General features: G+C 38.0%; 1 protein-coding gene across 1 annotated transcript; it reads left to right on the forward strand.

Moving 5' to 3' along the window:
- The first annotated feature begins 1,185 nt into the window (after nt 1-1,185).
- LOC121416183 (14-3-3-like protein 2) lies at nt 1,186-22,262 on the forward strand. The gene is made up of 5 exons (XM_041609671.1): nt 1,186-1,958; nt 11,242-11,407; nt 12,769-12,932; nt 16,077-16,172; nt 19,912-22,262. Exons 1-5 carry the CDS (start codon nt 1,614-1,616, stop codon nt 19,966-19,968), a joined length of 828 nt encoding a protein of 275 aa, XP_041465605.1. The 5' UTR covers nt 1,186-1,613; the 3' UTR covers nt 19,969-22,262.
- Nucleotides 22,263-24,672: the final 2,410 nt, after the last annotated feature.

Raw genomic sequence — 24,672 nt, forward strand, 5'->3', positions numbered from 1 at the left:
CATTATTTTGATTATTGAAATATGTATCGTCTTAATGCCCCAACACTACGTGTTTAGAGTCCGATCTTTCGCAAGATGCAAGATGGCCATGTACCGTGAACCAAAAGGACCGACGGATCCGTGATATAAAATATCGCTGTACTTGTTTAGGGGTTCATTTCAGGGAATATACTTGTCAAGAGTATCGTTTTGTTTGTTAAAGGGGAATCCAAGCCAAATAAAAACTTGTTTTAGTGGAAAAAGAAAAATCACACATGTTGACAGGTGAAAGTTTGAACAATAGGGCCTATCGGACAAACAATAAGAAAGTTATGAATTTTTAAAAGATGTAAAAAATGGTAATCACTATTATAGACATAGAGACTTTAAATTGGCCGCATATGTGATGTCGTAAGGCACTAATACATAAAATGATTAAAATTTCTTTTTCTTCAAAATCATACTTCAAATTATGCTTTTCTTTCATGGGGACATAAAACAATATACTACCTGGATTATATTATGTAGATTACTGCCCCAGGGGAATGGGTAGGAGAAAACCACAAATGGGAAAGTTGTCCTTGTAGGGATCTAAAGCAGCAATAACTTTCTTATCGCTTGTCCGATTTCTTTCAAATGTTCACCATTCTCTTTTCCAACACAACATTTATGACCAAGGCTGGGTTCCCCTTTTACGGTAGGGTTATGGAAAATCCGTGTTTAGGGTGCTTTTCGAGACCCCATGGTCGCGCATGGTATCCACTCGTCAAAGGAATTGCCCCCCCCCCCCCACCGGCCGAGATGCCAATATCTAGAGCCTTTTTTTACGTTTGGCCGGTGTAGTACAACCTTCATTCTCGTACATTTCGATGTACGTACCCCACCCCCGATCGCCTGGTTACAGAAACGTCAAGCACCTTGATTCTAATAAAAGGAAACCCCTCACCGAGTGAAGGCAAAAATGTAGATAGCGGTAAACTGGTCAACTGGAACAAGATCCTTAGATATACTTCCTTAAATGATCGGAAATAATATTGCTTAATATATTAATTAAGCATCTAGTATTATTCAAAATCAAAATCATAATTTCAGAAGTAAAATCGTTATCACAAGTGCCCTGAATGAAAGAGTTTCTTCGGATTTGAGCATTGCGGAATAATTTATTGTAATGATTTTGAGTGATCCGGCCCCATTCGCCGCCATTTTTACATGCAGTGTACACAGTCTATGAGACGACGCCCGAAATCTCGCGCGAAGATAATGTATCTGACGTACAAGAATCCCATGTTGTAGTGGGTACCCGTTGTGACTCTATCGAAAGGCTACGTAAAGAACCACCAAGACCAAGTACGATTTGCCAAGTTAAGATCCAGCTTGTCAACGTAGCTTGAGAGGCTCGGAGAAGATCAATGACACTTGCCTTATTTTGATAGTGTGCGTTGAAACCGTAAGATTTGTGACTTCTCAAATGTTAGACTTTTAACTTTCAATACCGGTCGGAGTCGAGTCTCGTTAGACTGACGACGAGCTTGAAAGCCTAGTTTGAGCCGAGGATCGAGGCTAGCGATAGCGTCAGAGTAAAATAAGTTTGTACAATTACAAGTCAAATCAAGTAGCAGCCAAGTCAAGCAATCATGACTGACAGTAAAAAAGACACCAGCAGGAAAGAAGAACTTATTCACAAGGCAAAGCTTGCGGAGCAAGCCGAGAGGTACGACGACATGGCAAAGGCAATGAAGGCAGTGACCGAGTTGGAGACATCATTGACGAATGAAGAGAGGAATCTGTTGTCTGTCGCATACAAGAATGTCGTTGGAGCACGGCGGTCATCGTGGAGAGTAATCAGTAGCATTGAAGCCAAGGAGAGTGCCAGCACCGGCGGCGAGGCAAACGCACAAAGTGAAAAGAGGAAGGCCTTGTCACAGAAGTACAAGGAAAAGGTGGAAGAAGAGCTCACAGGCATTTGCAAGGAGGTTTTGGTAAGTTGATCCCTAACTAACATGACTAAAATAAATTAAGGGCCTAACTTAAGTAAGTTAAGTTATGTTAAGTCCCCAAGTCTGTACAGTTCCCCGGCGCTAATGCAGTTTCGCACCGGTCGATTACTAGCACACCTAATTACCAATACTTGTTCCCAAATGTCATGACAAGTCTCTCAGCTCAGTCACATTTTGATGTCAATATATCCACTACTTTTCAAAATATTGTGATCGGGAATGGCTGTATTTCGGCTTCGATCTCAACGTCATTGATCGACATGGCGTAGACATCGCTTCGCGGATCGCTTGGATTCACCGTAATGTTGATATGAACTGAAGTTAGCAACCTAATCATGCGAAAATGTGGCGAACAAACTGCCAGCATGCCGCATGCGAATCTATGTTCGCATGATTTGGTTGCTAACTTTAGTTCATATCAACATTATTTACGGTGCACGGTGAATGATATCCAAGCGATCCGCGAAGCGATGTCTACGCCGTGTCGATCAACGACGTTGGATCGAAGCCGAAATACAGCCATTCCCGATCACGATATTTTGAAAAGTGGTGGATATATTGACATCGAAATGTGACTGAGAGACTTGTCATGACATTTGGGAACAAATATTTGTGATGAGGTATGCTGGTAACCGACCGGTGCGAAACTGCATTAGCGCCCAGTTCCCCCTTACCTAGCGGGGCTTAACGTCTGACAATCTGACTGTAGGCTAGGCCTACACATTTTCTGCATGATTCTCGTAAAAAAATTCATGATCATATTCATCGACATCACTGTTCATTAAAAAATCTGACTCAAAATGAGAGTAAAAATCATTCACTAACTTGAACTTTCTCCTCTCCAAAGTCCCAGGAACCAGGGCGTGGGTCCATAAAACAGGAGCTGTTAATGTTAGCCTAACCAGGAGGCTTTTGGAGAGTGAAAATCATTCTAGGCTTAGCCTTAGACCTACTCTCCACGGAGTCAGGGATGGGATGGGATGCGATTGCTCGAGAGGCAGCTTAGCTCAGTCGGTAACTTATAGTGCATGTTTCGGATAAGATCGTAGATCTCAATGTGAGCCGGGTTTCGAGTTCTGCTCATGCCGAAATGTGTCTAAAAAGAAATTATGCTATTATACCGGTATAGGCCTAATAACGTTATTAATAGCGTTGTGTGTTAGTGTGCCTCACCTAGTCTTGAGGACGCAATGATGATTTTTTTAGATATGTCATATACTTCATTGACATCTTGACACTTTCTCCATAGTGTTTTAAGCGAAGGACCAAAACAAAGATGGATTTCCTAGGGAAATCCATCTTCTTAAAACAAAATCACGAAAATTCTATTAATTTTATTCATTCTTACACTTTCCTACACCTAATGCGTAGGAAGGTTTCAAATATTATTATATAAAAATATAAAAAAATGAAGATTTCTTACTTAACTGATGCCGCGTAGACCCCTCGTTCCACATGTAAACAAGGGAAATATAATAGCATCGACCCTTGACCTGCTTATGTATGACATAGTTCCGGAAAGCAATGCCGTCTTAACGAACAATTTAGAGATAACAATTCTTATTTAACAAATATTAAAATTTATTTCGTGATCATAAATAATTTATATATATTGATATGATTATTGATTCATTAAAAAACGAGAAAAATGTTATGAAAAGATGGGAAGAGCTTACGGCCGCATTTACGTCGCCATCTTGATTTCTTTGTCTTCTGCTTGGCGTCCAGCACGCAAATCGCGCGATTTGTAACATCCGAGCATCAGAACTTGTGATTTCTCGATACAGCTCTCTCTCTGTTCTCATCCCTCCGCTTGGTTCGGAGATCGTCGGGTCCAACCCGCATGTGACGTATATGAATCTTGATGACTGAATAATAGTGACTCATCAGGCCAGGAGAGCACTGGAACGGCTATTATGGATTTTTGTGATATATATCAAAGTCGCTTTTAATAGCTTGGCATTGATATCCAGGGGGAGCTTTGAGTCAAAGGCAATAAGAACATCTTGGGTGAAATTGAAATTGTAGTTTACAGCTGGTTTGTCAGAAGAATGCTCCAGATACCATTGATGATCCTGTAGTATCTCCTTGATTTTTAGTATGAAATCATCTCTAATATGCTTTAGAAAGATGCAAGATGCTATGAAATGCTCGGTCGTCTCATCTTCAAGCTTGCAAAGAGGACAGAGGGTATTAGTGCTCTTTCCGATCTTACATCTTCTAGCCTGTACTAGATATGTCCCAGAAAGAAGTTGTGCTCGATATATTAACGCTTGCCTCAAGCCATCCTTGACAGGACCGGGAGGATAGAGTACCTCTACATTGATTTCTGATTTTCCCATCCAGAACTTCAGGGAGGATTTCTGGGATATACTTCCGACCACTTGCTCTCTCACAGCTGCATGAACTTTACTTTTGACCACCTGCTTCCATTGCTGGTATGAAGGAGTCGATTCAAGAAGTGAGTTCAAGTCAGGCAGTTGGTATTTAAGTAGTAAATCCTTCAAAGCTCTTATAGAAGGAGTGAGGAGGGCAAAGGCATGAAGAAAGGTCTTGAGTTCAAAACGTCCAGGGCTCAGGTTGATTACATGTCCTAGTAGAAGGAGTCTGTTTAACTCTATTTGACGAGAAATAGGGATGAGGCCAGTCAACAAGAAGACTATCTCATCTGGTGCAGTCAATGGGACACCAATGATTCTCTTAAATAGATGAGACTGACATTTATCTAGCTTCTGGAACATTGCCTTTGTAAGTTTCAAAACTTCGCCTCCGTAAAGCATTCGTGGGATGCAGAATGTCAGCCAGAGTTTGGCAACGAGCAGTGGAACAAGACCTCCAGTGTAAGCTCCTGTACCTGACATGGCATAGAAGGTGTTTAGTCCTTTCTTGATGATATCGTCAGTCGGATCAAGGTGGGCTCCAGATTTCTTGATGCCAAGATGAGTGTATGCTCCAACTTGAGGAATCACTTCTCCATCCATTTCCAAGGAGGTACTCGCCATAGATTTCTTTCCAGGAGTGAAAACAACAACTGCGCTTTTGGATGGATTGATGCGGTATTTCCATTCATTAGCATATGACGATGTGACCTGAATCATTTCCTTCATCTCTGCTTCAGAATTACTGACTAGTGCCACGTCATCAGCCAGAACTATAATTCCTGAGTACCTGTTGTTAATTGAGCAGCCCAATCTCTTGCTCTTAAGAGTCTTGATTAAACCATCAATAAAGGCAGTATACATAATAGGTGAGAGGACACCCCCTTGCCGAACACCTTGTGTGACAGGAATTGTCCCACTAACTTTGCCTTTCCACAAAACCCTGCTTTCGAGGTCCTTGTACAGAGACTGGACAGCTTCTTGGATCTCAGGTTCAAGGTTGGTAGAATTAAGCTTGTGGAAGAGGCCAGCATGCCACACAGTGTCAAATGCCTTTTCTGCATCTAGGAAACAAACATAAGATGGCTTTTTGGTTGCATTATTGAGTTCGACGATCAACTCCAAGGACAAAGATGTCAGTATACAAGAGAACCCAGACCTGAACCCAAATTGCAGCTCATCTGGGGTGTCGCTGCTGCTGAGTTGGGATTGTACTTGTGGTTTCAGGCATAGTTCATAGAGCTTACACAAGACTGATGATAAAGTTATTCCTCTATAGCTCTTTGGATCTTCAGCATCCTTCCCCTTTCCTTTATGTATAGGTACTATGAGGCCATTCCGGAATGCATGCGGGCAATATGCTGACTTGTAGAATGTGTTGAGGAGAAGTAGGATGAGACGACGTGCATGCTCACCAAGGTATTTCACATGTTCTGGAGATATTTCATCAGTACCTCCTGCCTTTCCACATTTCAGCTTATCAATAGCCGAATCTAAGTCTTCTGATGTGAACTTGGCATGCCATACCTCAGTCCAATGTTCTTGCTTGGAGTGTTGGAGTAGAGTTGATTGACCTATATGATTTTTGCTATCATCTGATTTACTGGATAGGTCTGAGAAATATTTCTGCCACCCTATCAATATGCGGTCTCCATCATATTGCTGATTTTTGTACAGCAGGGATTCAGTACAAGGTTTTGCACCACCAACACTTCTATTCCTTTTAATGATCTCATAGAAAAGTTTCTTGTCTCTAGCAGAGGCATGCTCCACTTTGCGGATAAGCTGACGTTTCAGGATAGCCCTAGATTTTCTGAGTGAACTCCGGAACATCTTCTTGATACAGCATGCAATCATCGGCAAAGAGCCGGGTTGCTGATAAGACTTGTTGGGGAAGATCATTAACATACAGCAGAAAGAGTGGGGGCCGAGGACAGTCCCATGGGGGATGTCCGATGCAACGATGCATGCTTCAGATGTTAAGCCTGAAGAACTACCGACTGCTCACGATCAGTTAAGAAGCTCTGTATCCACTTGAGGTTGCGATCTTGGATCCCATAATGTCTCAACTTCAGGGTGAGGCGGTTATGTGGGACCTTGTCAAAGGCTTTGCTATAGATATAGATAGGGAGTTCGGTGAAATGCCACTTTCAGAATATGAAGCCATTAAAGGAGGAGGTAAAACCCTCTAGAAACCTATACCATGGGGATCTTTGAAGTTTCATGAATAAAATGGTGTATAATTCAAGGGTATGCCTTGCCTCATTGTCCCATTGATAGCATTTTGTGTCAGTAATGTATATCTACTTTTGCTGTTAAAATATACACATTCTTCCCTTTAAACAACACTATCTGTCAGTATTTGACATGAGTTGATTCAAGCTCCATTTTCCTTTTTCACAAGCTTTCCAATGGTACCAATTTTGCACTCACCCTTCAAGATTTTAAAATGTCACTGTCTCCCCACTCAAACAGGCCTTTAATATTTTTTTGACAGGACAAAATCTGCATATTTTCCCCTGTAAATTGGAATATCTCCAATATAATTAGACAACGAGCTGATTGAAGTACCATTGTTTTTCTTATTTCACTAGCTTTTCAATGGTATCAAATTTTTTGGTATTCTTTCAAGATTTCAGAGTCAACAAACTCCCTAGTATAGAAAGCGATCATACTTGCATCGGCTGATAAATATCAAGAATCGTACGATTCATATTTATCGGAAGATGATCATGATATTGTCTCCCTTTATATATATATATCTTGTAGCTAGGCTACGATAACAAACACGACCAAGTGGAAAACAAACAAAGATCTTTTTCAGTTAATGTTGCAACACCATTGAAGTCTACATGTGGGACTACAATATTTACCAATTGTGACATCAGTCAAGAAAGCTGAATATTCTACATTTTCTTGATAGTTATCAACCAATTCTAAATAATTTCAAGGAATAATGGAAAATAGAGCGTGTTATTTTGTAAACATAATGACCCAGGCTTAATTTTTATACCACAGATTAATAAATAGCTACACAGCTATTGCATTTACAATTTTAAGAAAAATATATAATTTATCATACATGTTTTGTATTGAATTGATTTGAGTTCCTCAAGGAGAGTGATTCTGAAGAGCTCTATGGAGCTTTTCAAAAAAATAAGAGCGATGATTCATTGAGCTCCACGAAATTATACCGGGGTTAACTTGAAGGACCGGAATGATTACAGTCACGATCGCTTACGGCAATACATAATTCAACCACTTTTATACAGTTTAGCTTCAAATGTCCCCTTATTTTATGAAGAAAAAATATATTCATGTTTCCTACAAAAATCTGAAGTTGATGTCAATTCCACCAAAGACGAGATGAGAGCTTTCATAGTGGATTTCGAAAATATTTTTGAATTCTTATTGTGCACAATCACCATTAAAAATGCTTATTTTATACTTGAATCTATGGAGCCCCAGCTGTTCATGTTATTATTTGGTGAAATTAATGTGCCTTATTTTTTTTACTGAACCATCAAACGAAGCCTTGGCGTTCGGGTCTGAAGTGCTAAGTTCGATGAACTTTCGGTTCGGCTTCCGCACTATTTTTGTCTCACCTGCAAAGCAAAGTGAGACTATAGGCGCCGCTTTTCCGACGGCGACGGCGGCGGCGGCGTCAACATCAAATCTTAACCTGAGGTTAAGTTTTTGAAATGACATCATAACTTAGAAAGTATATGGACCTAGTTAATAAAACTTGGCCATAAGGTTAATCAAGTATTACTGAACATCCTATTAGAGTTTCATATCACATGACCAAGGTCAAAGGTCATTTAGGGTCAATGAACTTAGACCATGTTGGAGGAATCAACATCGAAATCTTAACCTGAGGTCAAGTTTTTTAAATGTCATCATAACTTAGAAAATATATGGACCTAGTTCATGAAACTTGGACATAAGGTTAATCAAGTATCAATGAACATCCTGCATGAGTTTCACGTCACATGACCAAGGTCAAAGGTCATTTAGGGTCAATGAACTTTGGACGAATTGGGGATATCTGTTGAATTCCCATCATAACTTTGAAAGTTTATGGATCTGATTCATGAAACTTGGACATAATAGTAATCAAGCATCACTGAACATTTTGTGCAAGTTTCAGGTCACATGATCAAGGTCAAAGGTCATCTAGGGTCAATGAACTTTGGCCGAATTGGGGATATCTGTTGAATTCCCATCATAACTTTGAAAGTTTATGGATCTGATTCATGAAACTTGGACATAATAGTAATCAAGCATCACTGAACATTTTGTGCAAGTTTCAGGTCTCATGATTAAGGTCAAAGGTCATTTAGGGTCAATGAACTTTGGCCGAATCGGGGGGTATCTGTTGAATTACCATCATAACTTTGAAAGTTTATTGGTCTAGTTCGTTAAACTTGGACATTAGAGTAACCAAGTATCACTGAACATCCTGTGCGTGTTTCAGGTCACATGTCCAAGGTCAAAGGTCAATGAACTTTAGCCGAATTGGGTGTATCTGTTGAATTACCATCATAACTTTGAAAGTTTATGGATCTGATTCATGAAACTGTACATAAGAGTAATCAAGTATCACTGAACATCCTGTTCCAGTTTCAGGTCACATGATCAAGGTCAAAGGTCATGTAAGGTCAATGAACTTTGGCCATGTTGGGGTTTTTTGTTGAATAACCATCATATCTCTGTAAGTTTATTGGTCTAGTTCATAAAAAGAGGACATAAGAGTAACCATGTATCACTGAACATCTTGTGCGAGTTAGAGTAGTATGCAACGTCAGCACTGCTGCTATATTGAACCGCGTGATGCAGGTGAGACGGCCAGAGGCATTCCACTTGTTAGTGTTAATGAGCCCTGGATAAGGGCAGTTGCAATGTTTGTAACTTTCCCATCTGATGAAGTTATTGCAATCTGAAAGTGAAAACGCAATTTGGAATGTCTGTGCACAATTTTTTCACATTCGCACAAACGACAGATTGCTTTATTTTGTTTGTCCAAATTTCTAAACCCCTCAAAAGTTTTGCAACTCAGTTTTGGGGGATGATATCTTTTTGGTTAATGAAGTATAAAAGATGAAACTGGTATCATTGGAAAGCTGAATTATTCCTCTTTACAATGACATGCCATTTGCTGTGATTATGTAATCATGGAATATGCAGTCACCCTGAACATTGAGAAAAGTCACAAGTGAAATGTTGCAAAATGCATTGATTGCTAACAAGTCTCCATTTCTATAGAATTTCCACCATGCAGGTGACAGTGAATGCACTCGGTCCATCCTCGAAACAATTGAAAATTCGCTATTGGAAACGACGCATTTTGCAACATTTCATTTCTAACATTGCTGCGTATTATCATGTCTGTGTATTTCACGATAACACTAGCATTACAAATGACACATGATTGTAAAGAAGAATAATCATGCTTTCTAATGATATCACTTTTACACATGATGATGGCACATTAAGAAATTTATTAGCACTCAAACTTGCAGTTTGAGTTGTAGAACTCAAACATGACAATGACATGGCAACAAATTTTGCAACATTTCATTTTTTACATTGCTGCATATTGATCATGTCTGTGTATTTCATGATAACACTAGCATTACAAATGACACATGATCGTAAAGAGGAATACCGTAAGTAACGGTGTATTAACCGCACCCGTGTATTAACCGCACCCGTGTATTAACCGCACCCCCAACTTTGGACTACAAAAAAAAAAAAAAAAAAAAAAATCTTACATTTACATGCATATTTGAGGTACGAAGAAACAAAATCTAAGATTTCAAAGTATCCAAAGAGATTACCGGTATGCGGAAATCTGCTGTTCTTTATCAATTCATCTACAAATGTTAGAAAGAACAATCCCGACAATATTGGCAACTTACACACTCACTCACCTCACAGTCACAGTGTACACGCACACACACAGCACTGCTATTACATTGCAAACTACGATACAGTACCAGTCATGCCAGTACATCAAATTATGATGTGTCTTTCCCAGCGTAGGAGGAAGAAACATTCACATTTCTTGCATCACAACCTCACTACCATTTTCAGAAATTTAATGTCTTAGCATGAATTTTGGATATGGGAATACAGGAAGGTTCAAGAAACAAAGAAATTGACATTTTTTCCAGTTGTTTTTTACGGCTTCATGCCGTCTCCCTCGTGCGTGGTTTACATGGTATCTTATGAAAAGCAAACAGGAAGGAAAAAAAAAAGCTGGCGCGAAACAGGACTTTGAATAGCGCCAGCTTAAGTCGCACTATAACCACATTACAACGCAATCTCTAAGCTCACTCAACTCTCGCTTATCGGTGACAAAATATTACCGAGTATGCTTGGCGTCTCTTTTAAATTAGCCAGGGAACTTCACTACTTTGAATCGAGAATAAAGTCAAAATTAGTGCCTTGAAGGTGGGTGCGTTTGTTATGGACAACATTTACTTAAGATCGTAATAATCGCTTCCCATTACCCGCGGCTCATACCCCTCTAAACGACATTGCCTGGGCGGCTACGCCCGGCCACTGGATGTGTTGTGAACTGGCAGACATCGTACATGTACGGGAAGGGTTACGGCGGGCCGGCTCAGACCCGTCACCGTGTATAAACCGCACCCCCGACTTTTGCTTCTATCCCGCCGAGAAAAAGGTGCGGTTAATACACCGTTACTTACGGTAATCATACTTTCCAATGATACCACTTTTCCATATGATGATGGCACACTAAGAAATTTATTAGCACTCAAACTTGAGTTGCAGAACTTTTTTTGAGGGGTTTATATTCATCCAATGTTTCATGTTCAATGACTTTACTATTCTTCTTCCCATTTTCAATTTTTATTCAGTGCTTGCTTGACAAACACCTCATACCAAAAGCGGAAAAGGAAAGCAACGAAGACAAGCAAAATAAAGATAGTCAACAATCAGATAGCCATGTTTTCTACCTGAAGATGAAAGGAGACTACTTCCGATACTTGGCCGAAGTGATGAAGAAATCAAGTGATAAAGAGGGTAAGAATATCTTATTCCATCCTGATATTTTTCAAACTGTTTTTTTTACAGACCAAAATTCAAGTAAATTTAAGCCCGAGTCATATTGATTATTTTGTAAACCGGTGTTTGACGGCTGTGATTCAATCAAAATCAAACATTAATGCATCAAATTTTGAAGGCAGGAAAATTATGTCTACGTTTTGCTCTGTCATATATGCGAGGGCCGTACACAAGCAGATGACAGAACAAAGTCATGATCGTTTGAATTTTCCGTGATCACAAAAAAGGAACCCATGCAGAATTCTTCCCAAAACAATGATATTTGCAGATGACAACATTTACGTTTGAAATGAAACGTATCACGCAGAGAGTCAATCCGAACCAGTCTCGGTCAACTCACAGTCACTGACAGACACACGCTTTTGTCCCACGCACTGGCCCCATATAGGCATCGTAATGACAATCTGTTTCACTGAGGGAATATAATTCAAAAAGTAAAAGTTACGTTAGACAATAGACATTGTTCATATTTCTCTCACCTGCGTAGCAGAGTGAGACTATAGGCGCCTCTTTTCCGACGGCGTCGGGGCTTCAACACCATATCTTAACCAAAGTTTAAATTTTTGAAATGACAGTAAAACTTAGAAAGTATATGGGCCTAGTTCCTGAAACTTGACTATCAGGTTAATCAAGTATTACTTAACATCCTGCCTGAGTTTTAGGTCACATGACCAAGGTCAAAGGCCATTTAGGGTCAATGAACTTAGACCATGTTGGGGGAATCAACATCAAAATCTTAACAAGGTTAAGTGTTTGAAATATCCGAACTTAAAAAATATATGGATCTAGTTCATGAAACTTGGAAATGAGGTTAATCAGGTATTACTGAACATCCTTCTTGAGTTTCACATGACATGACCAAGGTCAAAGGTCATTTAGGGTCAATGAACTTTGGCCACATTGGGGGTATCTGTTATTGTTGACTTAAATCATAACTGAAAGTTTATGGATCTGATTCATGTAACTTGGACATAAGAGTAATCAAGTATCACTGAAAATCCTGTTCAAGTTTCAGGTCACATGATTGAGGTCAAAGGTCATTAAGGGTCAATGAAATTTGGCCAAGTTGTTGGGGGCTATTTGTTGAAGTACCATCATAACTTTGAAAGTTTGTTGGTCTAGTTCATCGGATTAATGCAATTCTAAAAAAATTCAATAACTTCGTTATTTTTTTATTTGATCTTGATCGAATTTTCAGCATTTTGCTCTGAGTTTTACTATATTTATTGAGATATTTCAGCCTGGATCATCCCTTTAAGAAGGCGAATTATACTCTTTAAGTTAAAATTAATCTTGGTACTTTCCCCTTCTGTTTCTAGACTCTGTTAAATGCTCCAGTGAAGCTTACCAAGAGGCAATGGATAAAGCCAGTGAACGTATGGCACCAACACATCCCATCAGACTTGGATTGGCACTGAACTTCTCAGTTTTCTTCTATGAAATTGAAAATAAACCAGATAGAGCCTGTCAGTTGGCTAAACAAGTAAGTGAGCCACTTTGTCTCACCAGCAGACCAAGACTAGTTTCAGCACTTCTTTTCCGACAGCAACGTTAACATTGAAATCTTAACCATGGTTAACCCTACTGTACAGAGACTGGGCTATTTTGATGTTTAAAGCCTTAAAGGAGAAAATTTTCTTCAAAATTTTATTTCTTGCCTAAAAAGCAGAGCGAGACTTCTTAGGCGCCACTTTTTTGTGGAGGCGACGTCAACAGTGAAATCTCACCTGCGGTTAATTATTTAAGATATCACAATCGTAAAAAAAGTATGTAGACCTAGACCATGAAATGTTAATCAAGTATTACTGAACATCCTATTAGAGTTTCAGGTCACATAACCAAGGTCAAAGGTCATTTAGGGTCAATGAACTTAGACCATGTTGGGGGAATCAATATAAAAATCTTAACCTGAGGTTAAGTTTTTGAAATGTCATCATGACTTAGAAAATATATGGACCTAGTTCATTAAACTTGGACATAAGGTTAATCATCAAGTATCACCAAACATCCTGCATGAGTTTCACGTCACATGACCAAGGTCAAAGGTCATTTAGGGTCAATGAACTTTGGCCAATTTGGGGGTATCTGTTGAAGTACAATCAAAACTATAAGTTTTTGGATCTGATTCATGAAACTTGGACATAATAGTAATCAAGTATCACTGAACATCCTGTGCAAGTTTTAGTTAGGTCACATGATCAAGGTCAAAGGTCATTTAGGGTCAATGAACTTTGGCCGAATTGGGGGTATTTGTTGAATTACCATCATAAATTTAAAAGTATGTTGGTGTAGATTATAATACTTGGACATAAGAGTAATCAAGTATCACTGAACATCTTGTGTGCATTTTAGGTCAATGAACTTTGGTAATAAGGGGGTATCTGTTGAATTACCATCATAACTTTGCATGTTTATTGATCTGACTTTTGAAACTTGGACATAAGAGTAATCAAGTATCACTGAATATCCTGTGCAAGTTTCAGGTCACATGATCGTGGTCAAAGGTCAATGAACTTTGGCCACATTGGGGGTATTTGTTGAATTACCATCCTATCTCTGTAAAGTGTATTGGTCTAGTACATAAAACGTGGAAATAAGAGTAACCAAGTATCACTGAACTTCTTGTGCGAGTTAAAGTAGTTTTCAAAGTCAGCACTGCTGCTATGTTGAATCGCGTGATGCAGGTGACACAGCCAGAGGCATTCCACTTGTCATCTTGTTTATGGTCAAAATAAAGTCCCCAACAATTTCCATTGAAGAAACAATAATTAAATGTCAGAAAAAAGAAATACATTCTTATAAGAAATTTAAAAAAGATAAAATACATAAAAAAATGAATTATGATGGATTTTTTATTTAAATGTATTTGGTTATATTCCTATTAAGAGTCTGTGATCCAAAAATTAGCATTTTAGGGATATTAATTAGAGAAAACTTCTCATTTTATGTTTTGAAGATTATGCCATGGGTAACCCATGCCAATTTTCTTGATCAACGGCCGAAAACTTTGAAAGTATGGATCCAAGTTCATGAAACTTGGATGTAAACGTATTCATGAATTCCATGTCACATGACCAATGTCAGTGGTCATTTATGGTGAATTAACTTTGGCCATATTGGGGGTATTTGTGGAACTGCCAACATAACTTAAAAAAGTTTATCGATATAGTTCATGAAATGTGGACATAGGGGTATTATACAAAAACCATACAAGGAGAAAACAACCATTGGATATTGTTTGTTCTATTGGATGAAAATTAGCTATTCACAATCTACATGTTTATCGTAATAAAATGCCAACAGTGTAGCTGCATTTTTTGTGAGTTTTGCTTACAAACAAGTGGACATCTGTAAGGGAAGTGATTTTCCGCGATTGCGGAAACAGACAGAATTCACGGAAAGGGCCTTTTGAAACAAAAAGTGGCATTTCAAACAGAAAATCAGGGAAAACGTATTTTCCCTCAAAATACACAGAAGAGTGACAGAAATAACTCTAAAATCACAACAAAATGAGAATATTAAATGGCCACAAAACCCCAGAAAACACGATCTCACTTCGCTACTATCATGACAATTAAAACATTGTGACTGCACTCAACATCAGCACATCAATTGTACCCCGTGCCGGTACCCGGCTAGGTTGGGCTTCACAATGACATGCGCACATATCGTTCAACTACATGGTCGTGTGTTGCTGCCCTCTACGTTTGAAGATGTAACAGCACGATATCGGACGCACGACTAATAGGATACGGCAATTTCGGGAATCCCCATTAGACCCGTACCTAAGATGACGTAATGGTTGGAAAAATATTCATATAAAATCAACGATGCATATCAGCAATTTTTTTCATATGGGCATAGAGAGGGATTACTGCTGGATCTGTTCAGTCCCATGGGAGAGCAGTAATTTGTCAATGCTGGATTTTATGGGACCTTAATTAGTTTCCCAAGAAACCCTGTGAGCACTGACTGCAACCAAGTTTGCATGTAGTCTTGGGTCGAGCCCCTGTATTGCGAAAAAAATGTTGAAAAACACCTTTTTTTTCATATCTTTAGCGTTTGAAGGATATGAACTACCAAATGATGAAGGTGTGGATGATGTCATTATTAAAATCCAAGATGGCGGATTGGCAAAAGCCGTTGACTGATGATAACAATGTCCAAAAAAACCCAAAATTATCGAAATATCATTTCACTGTGAAATAATGCTAATAATGTGGAAGGTGAGGATGTATGCATGCTAAATGTGTACGTAAAAATATTTTATGCTCCCGCATAGATCTGATTAGAACGGATTCTATTGTGCTGTTGGTACAGTAGCAGATACAAATTTTGACCAGCGCGAGTGTACATGTTGTGATTTTGCTATTCAATTGTAAACAGAATTGTCTCTTTTCCGTGTGTACAAAGTCTATGGGGAAACGGAATTTCCGTTTTCTGACATGCTGAAACAGAATTTGAGATTTTCTGAAACGGGAAAGGCATTTTTTTAAAACAGAAAATCACTGTCAATACGTCTGCTTGAAAAGATGGCTGATTAATGCAACTCAACCTATTAAAACACCTTTCAAATTTCAGTGCACATTTGAGGTTTAAATTTTTTTTTTTTTCTCTCTGTGTTTAGGCATTTGATGATGCTATTGCAGAACTGGATCAACTTCAGGAGGATTCCTACAAAGACAGCACGCTAATTATGCAGTTGCTGAGAGACAATTTAACTGTGAGTATGGGAAAATGGCTATTCATGTACATGTCCATTCAATTTGGATCTGTATTAGTTAGTGCTGTTGTCGGGAACAAAAATACATGTCAACATGTCACTTAATGATAAATTCCGACATCGACAATGTCGACATGAAAAAAAGACTGTAATTTAGCCTAGTCTCCCTAACATCATTCAATCGTGGCATTTACACTCTCTCAATCAAATGTATTCACCTTGACACAAGTGATATCCCCACACTAGGTCTAGATCTATAATACAGGCTCAGTTTAGGGAAACATATTTAAACTAAGCTAAAGTGAATTCACTTCCAAAATAACCAATTTAATCCACATTTATTCTGAAGTCCGGAGAATCAAGTTTTTGTCTCGCCCACCAGAGGTGAAGGCGAGACTTAAGGATCCAAGTGTCGTCCGTCCGTCACAAACATGTAATGACACCTTACTCCGCAATCGTATGTCGCTTTTCAACCAAACTTGGATGGTAGATGGACTTGGGGGACGTGCATGTTATGCTGCAGTCGGAGGTCACATGGTAAGGTCAAAGGTCATTTTCAGGTCAACGTTAAAGTTTACATGCAAGACTCTTAACTCCACAACTGTAAGTCGCTTTTCAACCAAACTTGGATGGTAGATGGACTTGGGGGACCTGCATGTTATGCTGCAGTCTGAGGTCATAGGGTAAGGTCAAAGGTCATTTTCAGGTCAACAAAGTTCACGTGTAAGACTCTTATGACACCTAACTCCGCAACCGTATGTCGCTTTTCAACCAAACTTGGATGGTAGATGGACTTGGGGGACGTGCATGCTATGCTGGAGTCTGGACTCTTTTGAGATCATAAAAAACTTCGACAAAAACGTGTTCGCTGCTGCTCACGTCTATGTGAAAATTCATACATTGAGGAGCAGAGTATTATCAAGCAAGGTGAATGCTGCATGCTACGCTCGCTAGCAGGCTGCATGGTCTATGATTTGATCATCGGGCCAGGCTAGGGCCCCTGCACCGCAGACGTATTTCTGCTGCCGTGCAGCTCGCAGTCGCAGGCTTATTTAATGCACTGCTAAGGCTAAGCTGAATAAACCTTTTAATTGCGCCAATTACCGTGGATAAATTCTTCCAACTTTTCAGGTTAGCTTTACACTTGTGACTTTAGGCTAGGCCCCTTTTTTTCATGTTTACATGTCAATTTGGGTGCGTGCATGTCGACATGTCGAAAACATTGAAAATCTGTTGTCGAAATCAATGTCGATATAAGGTGTATTGACAACAGCACTAATACTGTCTGATTTGATTCTATTGGGACTTGTCCATCGATGAAAATTAATGAAAAATCTTAACCCTGTTTTATTGGCGCTGTTTTTCTAATGACGGTGATGTCATCAAAGATATTTCCACTTTCCAGTAATCATTCTTCCTCTTGCAGACCGTTTTCATCAATATTCAATGACTTTTTCCGTGACTGCACTTTTCTATCCCAAAGTGTTTCTACTGGGCCCCTCAATAGTACAATATTTTCAAAATTACTTGGGCAGTATTCCATTCCAATTTGCAGAAAAAATAAATTGAACCTAAAAAAGAAGGAAGGACTATAAACCTGTGACACATATGAGCAACAAATGCTCTATGTCCGTTATCATCTGTTAAGCGTCTATTTTATCCTCTTTGATTTCTCTGGACATTTAACCCTAAACTGACCGGGGGGGGTTGAATCACCCCCCCCCCCCCCACAACATTTTCTGCGATCATTCCCCCGCGCAAAATTTTTTGACTGCGCCACCCAGAGTTTATACTTTCAAGTCTCGCGCATCTTTTGAGACCAAATTTGCGACGTCCGGGTAATCGGTTACAAAACTCTGGATTTTATGTTACTCAGAAATTTAAGAAATCTCTTTTTGCATCTTGATGGAAAAAGCTGGCTGCTGCCCCATCTAAAAGATGCCACATATCATGAATGACATTGTAATAAAGTATATTTTGAGCTTTCTGATGATATAAATAATGTTTGTGCCCAAATAGTAAATACTCTTTCCTGTGTACAAAACTAATCAATTTTACTCAAGGAGAAAGTGGTTAAATTCTTTGAGAAAATCTCACAATTCACAAGATTTTGCAGAGACATGAATTCAGCCACGAGAGGACTAGGATAAATCTTTCTCATTAACATGGGGACTTGTAGACTGACTGTATGATCATGAAATTTAGGAGTATGCACGTAGGTCTTAAACTAAAGATACACAAGACACATATTTTGCATTTGTCAGAAATTGTGTTTCCATCCATGGTAACCACATATGGCAAAAAATCCAGAAAGAGTCTGGTAATCTTCTTCCCTAGCTTTTAGCCACTGCTGGTTAAAGTTGGGACAAATATTAATCTGGGGTAAAGAAATGCAAGATTCATTTTATAAATGTTTTGTGAGCTTCATTACCATGGTAATGACATAGGCGAGGGTATAAATCACCTGTCCTTCATCGATAAACTAAATCTAGATTATTTCAAGGAAATGGGAAATGAATCAGCATTTCAAGGACGTAAAAATCTATGTGAAATAGTCATTTCAGCAACTTATGGGGAAAAGTGTTTTTAACATTTTTTCCCCCTTAAAGAAAGAAGGCAATGACAATCTAGTTTATAACCCGAAATTTGTTTCATTGATATTATGTCTATGATTGAAATAGTGTTAAAAAAAAAACAACAGAGAAATGCATGAACTAATAAAACAAAATAGAAAAAATGTGGAAGAGAATCCCATAGTCCCTAAAATTTGAATTGCTGAATTCACAACCTTGCTCTTTAATTGGGTGATTCAGTTTTCCCCTAATATTTGTCTCACCTGCATAGCAGAGTGAGACTAAAGGTGCCGCTTTTCCGACGGCAGCGGCGGCATCGACATCGAATCTTAACCTAAGGTTACGTTTTTGAAATTACATCATAACTTAGAAAGTATATGGACCTAGTTCATGAAACTTGGCCATAAGGTTAATCAAGTATTACTGAACATCCTAGTAGAGTTTCATGTCACATGACCAAGGTCAAAGGTCATTTAGGGTCAATGAACTTAGGCCGAATTGGGGTATCTGTTGAATTCCCATCATAACTTTGAAAGTTTATGGATCTGATTCATGAAACTTGGACATAGTAGTAATCAAGCATCACTGAACATTTTGTGCAAGTTTCAGGTCTCATGATTAAGGTCAAAGGTCATTTAGGGTCAATGAACTTTGGCTGAGCTTATTGGTCTAGTTCGTTAAACTTGGACATTAGAGTAATCAGGTATCACTGAACATCCTGTGCGCATTTCAGGTCACATGACCAAGGTCAAAGGTCAATGAACTTTGGCCGAATTGGGTGTATCTTTTGAATTACCATCATAACTTTGAAAGTTTATGGATCTGATTCATGAAACTTGGACATCAAGTATCAGGTCACATGATCAAGGTCAAAGGTCATGAAAGGTCAATAAACTTTGGCCATGTTGTGTTTTTTTTTATTGAATAACCATCATATCTCTGAAGTTTATTGGTCTAGTTCATAAAGTCTACATAAGAGTAACCATGTATCATTGAAGATCTTGTGCGAGTTAGAGTAGTTTTCAAAGTCAGCACTGCTGCTATATTGAACCGTGTGATGCAGGTGAGACGGCCAGAGGCATTCCACTTGTTTTCATTACAGCCCATCATCTATTCCTACCAACTTACATGTAAATGATATTTTCTTTTTTATTTTTTGTCAACAGTTGTGGACGTCAGATTCTGCAGATGATCAAGCAGACCAGGAAGAAGCTCAAAATTAAACTTGATTGATGCTGAATTATAGGTGTGCCGTAAATGTTCCCATAATAACAAATCGTGTATCCAAACAAAAAGGGCTTGGAGGAAGCATCCTAACCTTTTGATGTCTTATTTACCAATTCTGGAGATGGCAAGGACAGAATGGATAGGGCTTGGTGACTTAAAAACAAAGTGAATGAGTGTTCAAGGGTGAAGGGTGCTTATGTTTACGCATTTAAGACACCTATTATTTACATGTATGTGACAGATGGATTAAAGTCTATGGTGTAACTTTCTTTTGCAACCAAATTGTGTCACAAAATATATTATGTAGGAAGAACTGTAAATCAACCGTTAACCATAGAATCATACTGTTTCAGTAGCTACTTCTGTACTGTACAATAAAGTTAGTTCAGTGTTCTATGTCACTGACTCGATAACATGTCCAACTGCATATTTTGAATGTTGTTAACTTACCATAGTTCAGCTTAAAAGTAATGTTATAAAAAGGGAAGGAATGTCAAAGAACATCCAGTAATTGAATAGGTATGCATAAAGTACTTGCCTTTGTGAAACTTTCAAATTTAACACTTTGTTTGCAAAAAAAGGATCTGGCCAAATAGCAGAGACGAGTGTGAGGGAAAATTTTCTATTTATTTCTAGCAATCTATTTACATTGTACATGTCTATGTTATTGCTGGATAGATTATTTTGTGATATTTTTTTTTGATGAAACTGAACTTAAAGGATTCCATGATGCATTTAATTGATGTTTTTTATTTCCGTTTCATTGCACCTTTTGTAATTGCCTTTGAATAACCCAGAACCATGCACTACATGTAGAGGTGGGTAGGTCAAGTAAACTACAACATTTTTATGATTTAGAATTGACCAGATATGTAGCAGTTTCACATTATGCTTTTAGAAAGAAAGAAAAAAATTGATGTTGGTAACCTGCAGCTAATAAATTTTGAGATGTCATAGGTTTATAAACAATGATTTGACTTCCCTTATGTTTAAAAGGAACACACCTTGGTAAGGTGATTTTAGTGCAGTACATGTATGTATCATTGGTTAAGATACCATATACATGTAACTGCATTTGTCTGAGGTGACCATTTTATTTTATAGCCCTTTAAGTCATCAAATTACATGTTGAATAATTTAAAAGGTGGAAATGTGTATTTTCGAATGTTGAAGTTTGTTTATGCTGTACTATTGCACATCTTTCTGTGTTTCACATGTTATACACATTAGGATTTACTGATGATGCTTTGCACTTGAGGTAGGGCTGCACTTGTCTTTTGCTGGGTCCACTTGAACAAACTTGGGAATACTTCGGGATGGTCCTAAGCTTTTCATCCATGAGACAGCCATTCAAATTCAAAACCTAAGGGGCGATAGACAAGTGTATTCCAAGGGGGAGGAAAAAAGTTGACAGATATATTTATAGATTAAAATTTCTTTAATAGCTCTCTACAAGTCATGTTGCATTTGGATCACATGTTTATTTAAGATTTGTGTCGTCGTGAATATTTCTGGTTCAATGTGTATCGGAAACGTAGCATTTATGCATTTTTTTATTGTGATAACAGATATTAGAAACGTGTAATGGAACTATAAATTGAATACTATGTTTTTTTTGTCAAGTAATATGTGATATATTCTTCCTGCAGGGACATTTTTTTTTCTTTTTCATTTTATTTGTTTGCGTTTTGTTTGTTTCATTTCCCCCATTTGCTGTAGATGTTAGGTTGTTAAACAGGCAAACTCTGTAGATTAGACAATTTTAGAAATTAGAATGCATTGTCTGATGATAGGAATGTGTATGTCAAACCATTTGCATTTATACTTTGCATATCAGTGGTTTGGGATGTTAGCCATGCACAGATGCTGAACATGTACTTGGAAGTTCTTTCTAATCGTACTACCACCCCCCCCCCAAAAAAAAAGTTATTTCAGTAGTCTATCTTGTTAAAACATAGGTGAATTACTAACAATCTGTAAGACTTACTTTTTTGTCCAGTTGAAAGAATTGCTTCCCATTCGACTTACTACCATATTGAGAATATTTTTTTTCTTGATTCTACAATGTATCTTGGCAATATAAAGATAGGTTGTTGTTTTGGCACAACTCCATCTCGGTTCAGTTATTAAAAATATAAACTCACAGTAAATGCTAATCATGGCTATAAGCTACATGTATTAACGATGAAAAATGCATGCATTTTAAGCTGAAGAAAATGGTATCCTAACATTGTATCCTGTGAAACTGTCATTACACAGTTAAACAATTATAATGTCTGTTGTCTGGAAACTTGTGTACCTTGTTTCATTCTGTTGTGAGAACTATAAATAGTGTAAGTTCTTTTAATGCCTTGCCCAATGTAGGCGATCGCCGGACGCATATTTTGGGGTTGTTTCATTTTCAATGAAACTAAATAATCACTTGCATACTAACTTCAGAATTGGTCAAAGTATGCATATACTGTGTGAGAAGAAGTAAAAAAAAAAAACTAACACCTCACACTAATCTCCATTTAAAGAACAACAATTATGTCGTGAACACATATGGCGTGAAAAAATGTTCTCCCAAATTCTTTGATAACATGTGGTATGTTTTAACGCTTGGATTTGCGCCAAAGTTAGGCATGACTGCAATTAATGAATGCAGATGTCAATGTCATAATCCTACAATGGTTAAATTAACCATTTTGAAACAACTTTTTAAATTATTTACATTATTATAACACTTAATAATATTGATTCTCCAGTTTATTTTCATTGCAAAGGGATTTGCAAATATAGTTAAAATTGAAGGATTATGACATTGAAAATTTGGCAACTGGATTCATGACTGCAGTCATGCCTTACTATGGCGCAAGTCAAAATTTACATTACTAATGAATACCCAATAATTACCTTAGCGTTAACAAATACCACACACATGTAAATATGGTATCAAATTAATTAGAAGATACTCTTTCCAACTATATTTTTGCGTTCATGACCTTTTTTTTCATTAAAGGACAAGTCCACCCCAACAAAAACTTGATTTGAATAAGAAGAGAAAAATTCAACGAGCATAACACTGAAAATTTCATCAAAATCGGATGTAAAATAAGAAAGTTATGACATTTCAAAGTTTCGCTTCATTTCACAAAAACGGTTATATGAACGAGCCAGCTACATCCAAATGAGAGAGAGTTGATGGTGTCATTCACTCACTATTCCTTTTGTTTTTGTCTCACCTGCATAGCAGAGTGAGACTATAGGCGCCGCTTTTCCGACGGCGGCGGCGGCGTCAACATCAAATCTTAACCTGAGGTTAAGTTTTTGAAATGACATAACTTAGAAAGTATATGGGCCTAGTTCATGAAACTTGGCCATAAGGTTAATCAAGTATTACTGAAGATCCTATTAGAGTTTCACGTCACATGACAAAGGTCATTTAGGGTCGATGAACTTTGGCCGATTTGGGGGTATCTTTTGAATTACAATAAAAACTTTATAAAACTTTTTTGATCTCATTCATGAAACTTGGACATAATAGTAATCAAGTATCACTGAACATCTTGTGCAAGTTTCAGGTCACATGATCAAGGTCATTTAGGGTCAATGAACTTTGGCCGAATTGGGGGTATTTGTTGAATTACCATCATAACTTAGAAAGGATGTTGGTCTAGTTCATAAAACTTGGACATAAGAGTAATCAAGTATCACTGAAAATCCTGTGCACATTTTAGGTCACATGACCAGGGTCAAAGGTCAATGAACTTTGGCCATAATGGGGGTATCTGTTGAATTACCATCATAACTGCAAGTTTATTGATCTGACTTGACACTTGGACAGAAGAGAAATCAAGTATCACTGAATATCCTGTGCAAGTTTCAGGTCACATGATCAAGGTCAAAGGTCATATGAGATCAATGAACTTTGGCCGCATTGGAGGTATTTGTTGAATTACCATCCTATCTCTGTAAGTGTATTGGTCTAGTTCATAAAACGTGGAAATCAGAATAACCAAGTATCACTGAACATCTTGTGTGAGTTATAGTAGTTTTCAAAGTCAGCACTGCTGCTATGTTGAATCGCGTGATGCAGCTGAGACGGCCAGAGGCATTCCACTTGTTTATTGTTTGAAATATGAAATATTTTGATTTTCTCGTCATTGTCATGTGAAATGAAGTTACATTCCTCCCTGAACGCGGAGAATTCCATTTTAACATTTTGTGCTTCAGGCAAGGAGGTCCTAATCGTCAAATTATAACAGGGCCCGCTGGGAGAACAGTTTTCGGAACTGAAGTGGCTACCCTGGGTAAATATGCCGCTATTATTATTATTATTATTAAATTCGTAAAAATTGAAATATTGTATAATTCAAACAATAAAAAACAAAAGAAATAGTGAGTGACATCAACTCTCTCATTTGGATGTAACTGGCTCTTTCATATAACTATTTTGTTAAAAATAAGTGAAATTTTGAAATGTCATAACTTTCTTATTTTACATCCGATTTTGATGAAATCTTCAGCATTGTGCTTGTCTGATTTTTCTCTATTGATTCAAATCAACTTTTTTCTGAGGTGGACTTGACCTTTAAATGGAGATTTGTGAAGGTTTTCTTTCCTCGTACGGTAGATTTTTGAGTAACAAGGATGAAGATTATTATATAAATGGGATCGGGGGAGGGATGGGGGCACTTCCATTGACGAAATGATACCAT

The sequence above is a fragment of the Lytechinus variegatus genome, chromosome 1, assembly GCF_018143015.1.
Source record: "Lytechinus variegatus isolate NC3 chromosome 1, Lvar_3.0, whole genome shotgun sequence".
In the NCBI taxonomy this organism is placed as follows: Eukaryota; Metazoa; Echinodermata; class Echinoidea; order Temnopleuroida; family Toxopneustidae; genus Lytechinus; species Lytechinus variegatus.

Excerpts from the sequence above, each read along its gene's own strand:
- LOC121416183 (XM_041609671.1), top strand. The coding sequence starts at position 1,614 with ATGACTGACAGTAAAAAAGACACCAGCAGGAAAGAAGAACTTATTCAC. Across the intron at positions 1,959-11,241 it reads GCATTTGCAAGGAGGTTTTG|TGCTTGCTTGACAAACACCT; the intron begins GTAAGTTGATCC and ends ATTTTTATTCAG. Across the intron at positions 12,933-16,076 it reads CCTGTCAGTTGGCTAAACAA|GCATTTGATGATGCTATTGC; the intron begins GTAAGTGAGCCA and ends CTCTGTGTTTAG.